A 3,575-nucleotide genomic window follows, 5' to 3' on the forward strand; every position below is an offset into this window, starting at 1 on the left:
TAAAAAAATCTAGATGAAGGCAAAATTTTCCAAAGATAAGAGGACAAGTTTCTTTTGTAACATTCATTGAATTTTAAACTCTGTTTCTATTCTTTTAAAATTCAACGACAGCTGGACAACATTTTCATCAAAGTGATAAGTTAGATCGTGACTATGTATCGTACGTAGGGCTATATCATAGGGCTTGGGGATATTAATATATAAGCCAAAACGTGTCAATTGCTCATTCGTGTATTCTTGTCTCTGTTTCTTGAGAATTATCACTTCTCATATAATTAGTCTTAACAAGACGAAGTTGCCCTCATTTGAGGTTAAGGGCGAAAATGACACTCCACTATCGTGAAAATGACACTCCACTGTCGTGACTTCACTAGAGACTGTACGTGAAGTGGACTTGGAGATAGGCCACTTGATATATAGGCCAGTATGGTCGATTATATATATATAGCCACATACAATGCTCCTCGTTTACCGCACTTTATCGGATTTTTGCTTTATGGAAACAAGGACTCAGAAAGAAGTATGCCCTTATATAAACCCCCATCGACAACCAAAACAATTACGCATTGGGTTCCTATCCTTCACTGCTTTTATGGCTAGCATACTTGCCCTATTTCTCTTTTTATTATTTCTATTTTGGATATGGAGGAGAACCCAAAAGGCTGCCCCTCAAAAGATACTCCCACCAAAAGCAGGTGGTGGATGGCCTATAATCGGCCACCTCCACCTATTAGGAGGGACGCAACCAGCCCATATAATCCTAGGTGACATGGCAGAGAAGAACGGACCTATCTTCAGTATCAACTTGGGCATGCATAGAGCTATAGTAGTAAGCAGTTCAAAGATAGCTAAAGAGTGTTTCACTACCAACGATAAAGTCTTTGCCAATCGTCCAAAAGCTTTGGCGATAGAACTCATGGGCTACAACTATGCCATGTTCAGTCTCGGCCCATATGGTTCCTATTGGCGTCATGTTCGAAGAATAGCCACTCTTGAGGTCCTATCAAATCACCGTATCGAGATGTTCAAACACATCCGAGAGTCAGAGGTAAATACGGCCATAAAAGAGATCTACGAGTTGTCGGCCAAGAACAACAACGCATTAGTAGAGATGAGAAGATGGTTTGGCTATTTAACCCTAAACGTTGTGTTTATGATGGTTATAAAAAAGCGATTTGCTTGGGTTGTAACCAAGGATGAGGATGAAGGAAATGATCAATGTCGAAATGCGATGAGAGATTTCGTTGTGCTGAGTGGGACATTTGTAGCGTCAGATGTACTTCCATATCTAAGATGGTTGGACTTGGGTGGGTACGAGAAGGCAATGAAGAAAACAGCAAAAAAATTAGATCATGAGCTTGAAGGATGGCTAGAAGAACACAAGCAGAGAAGAATTTCTGGGGGGGAAAAGAAGGGACATCAAGACTTCATGGATGTGATGTTGTCTATTGTCGTTGACAGTGAGGAGATTTCTAGTTATGATGCTGATACAATCACCAAGGCTACTTGTCTGGTATGCTTTTGATAACCCTATTTAAGCTGATGTTGTACTAAGATTGCTTTGTTTTATATTTATTGAAGTAGACTGATCAGGCAACTAGAGTTTAACATACAATCAAGGAATTTTTTCACATCTTCAAAAAGGGTAACCTCCCCAAATTTTCAGTGAATTTGTTGGTTCTTGCTTGCAAAAAGAAAATAGTAGATTTACGAGCCAGCTTGGGCAATGGCTTTGGAAACATCCACCTTGTTCCTAAAGTCCGCTCAAATATAAGCTACCGGTCCAGCAAATGGAAATATTTTGTAAAATTCTAGAATTTAGAAGTCTCGTGCATTCCATTTCAAAGTAAAATGGATAAATCTAGGTTCAACATGGAAAAAAAAAAAAAAAAAAAAAAAAAACTGACTTTTTAATGGTGGCTTCCACTGCTTTTCAAAATGAGTATACGGAACTCGTATATCTTAAGACTATATCTAATATTACTAATACTCATCCACAAAAAATAAATCATTTAGATATTAAAAAAAAATATTTTTCTCTTTTAAACACAAAATAAGCCCAGGCTTGAAGAGAGCACTCATCAAAAACTTGAAGAAAAAAATACAAAACAAAACAAAATAAACCAAACCGCAGAAGCGAGAGGAAATTGCAAGTATTTATTATAGGCATTGCTCTTTTTTCATCTTGTGAGGGGAATTGTTTTGTTGAGTTCTATTTTAGTTTAATATGGTCAAATTATAAATAGCATATACATACATGTTGGGACTTTTGCAGGCCCTCATCCTAGCCGGTACAGATACAACGACGGTGACAATGACATGGGCGCTCTCTCTACTTCTTAATAACCGAGAGGCTCTTAAGAAAGTCCAACAAGAATTAGACCACCAGATTGGTAGAGATAGGTTAGTGATGGAGTCAGATGTGAAAAACCTAGTCTATCTTCAAGCTGTCATTAAAGAAACAATGCGTTTATATCCCGCTGCGCCACTTTCTGTGCCGCACGAGTCTCTTGAGGATTGCACTTTGGCTGGTTACCACATCCCAATGGGCACCCGTCTTCTTGTTAATCTATCAAAGATTCATAGAGATCCCCAAGTGTGGTCAGATCCAACCGAATTTCGCCCAGAAAGGTTTCTTACAACCCACAAAGATGTTGACTTTAAGGGCCAGCATTTTGAGCTCATACCATTCGGTAGCGGGAGGAGAGTTTGTCCAGGAATCTCATTTGCACTACAAGTTATGCAACTCACACTTGCTAACTTCTTGCATGCCTTTGAGATTACGACAGTACCAGCAGATGAACCAGTAGACATGACTGAGAAAGTCGGACTTACATCCCTGAAAGCCACCCCACTTGACGTCCATCTCACTCCACGCCTTCCTTCTTCAGCATATGCATGATCATTTGAGTATATATTAAATAGGTACAATATTGCCAAGGAGTTTCGTAATAATCTTCATGCACAAGGATATATATTTAGAAATGCTTTGGCGTGTTCGCTTGTAAAAGTACGTACCTATCTTGTGCATGCATAGGAACATTAGGGGGTCTTGTATCACAATTTCATAATTAAAAGTTTAGTAATTTCTTTTTTGGAAAATTTATTGTATATGTCCTAGTTCGAATTTGATATTTTTCCAAACAGATCCTGAAGTTGAAAAACGTTCCATAAAGATATTTAGGGTTAAGGTCCCTGTATTAAAATGATCCCTCCATCCTATAGGAAATCAAAAAAAAAAAAAAAAAAAAAGTAGGGGGTACTAGCTCTTTGCACTAAACTATGTGTACCTATGCGTACCTATCATGTAGGAAATCAGAGTAGCTAGGTATGCAAATTGGAATTGTTCTCCTAGAATTAGTGACTTAATTGACATGTTAATCTCCTTCACGAGCAAGAGTTGAAAAATCTTTGAAAGATACTCTTTTGTAATATTATAAATGAGCATGGAACGCATAAGCTACAATTATCATAAAAGTTGAAATTATCAACGTCAATATAAAACCAAACCACTATTTTACTTTTGATAACTTTGTGGATAATAACGTTTTTATTAATTTTATTTTCTCCAAGCA

General features: G+C 37.6%; 1 protein-coding gene across 1 annotated transcript; it reads left to right on the forward strand.

Moving 5' to 3' along the window:
* Positions 1-538: 538 nt before the first annotated feature.
* LOC121242769 (cytochrome P450 CYP82D47-like) lies at positions 539-3,102 on the forward strand. The gene is made up of 2 exons (XM_041140721.1): positions 539-1,513; positions 2,276-3,102. The coding sequence occupies exons 1-2, from the start codon at positions 593-595 to the stop codon at positions 2,900-2,902; spliced, it is 1,548 nt and encodes a 515-aa protein (XP_040996655.1). The 5' UTR covers positions 539-592; the 3' UTR covers positions 2,903-3,102.
* The last annotated feature ends 473 nt before the right edge of the window (positions 3,103-3,575 follow it).

Source organism: Juglans microcarpa x Juglans regia, chromosome 8D (assembly GCF_004785595.1).
Source record: "Juglans microcarpa x Juglans regia isolate MS1-56 chromosome 8D, Jm3101_v1.0, whole genome shotgun sequence".
Taxonomy (NCBI): domain Eukaryota; kingdom Viridiplantae; phylum Streptophyta; class Magnoliopsida; order Fagales; family Juglandaceae; genus Juglans; species Juglans microcarpa x Juglans regia.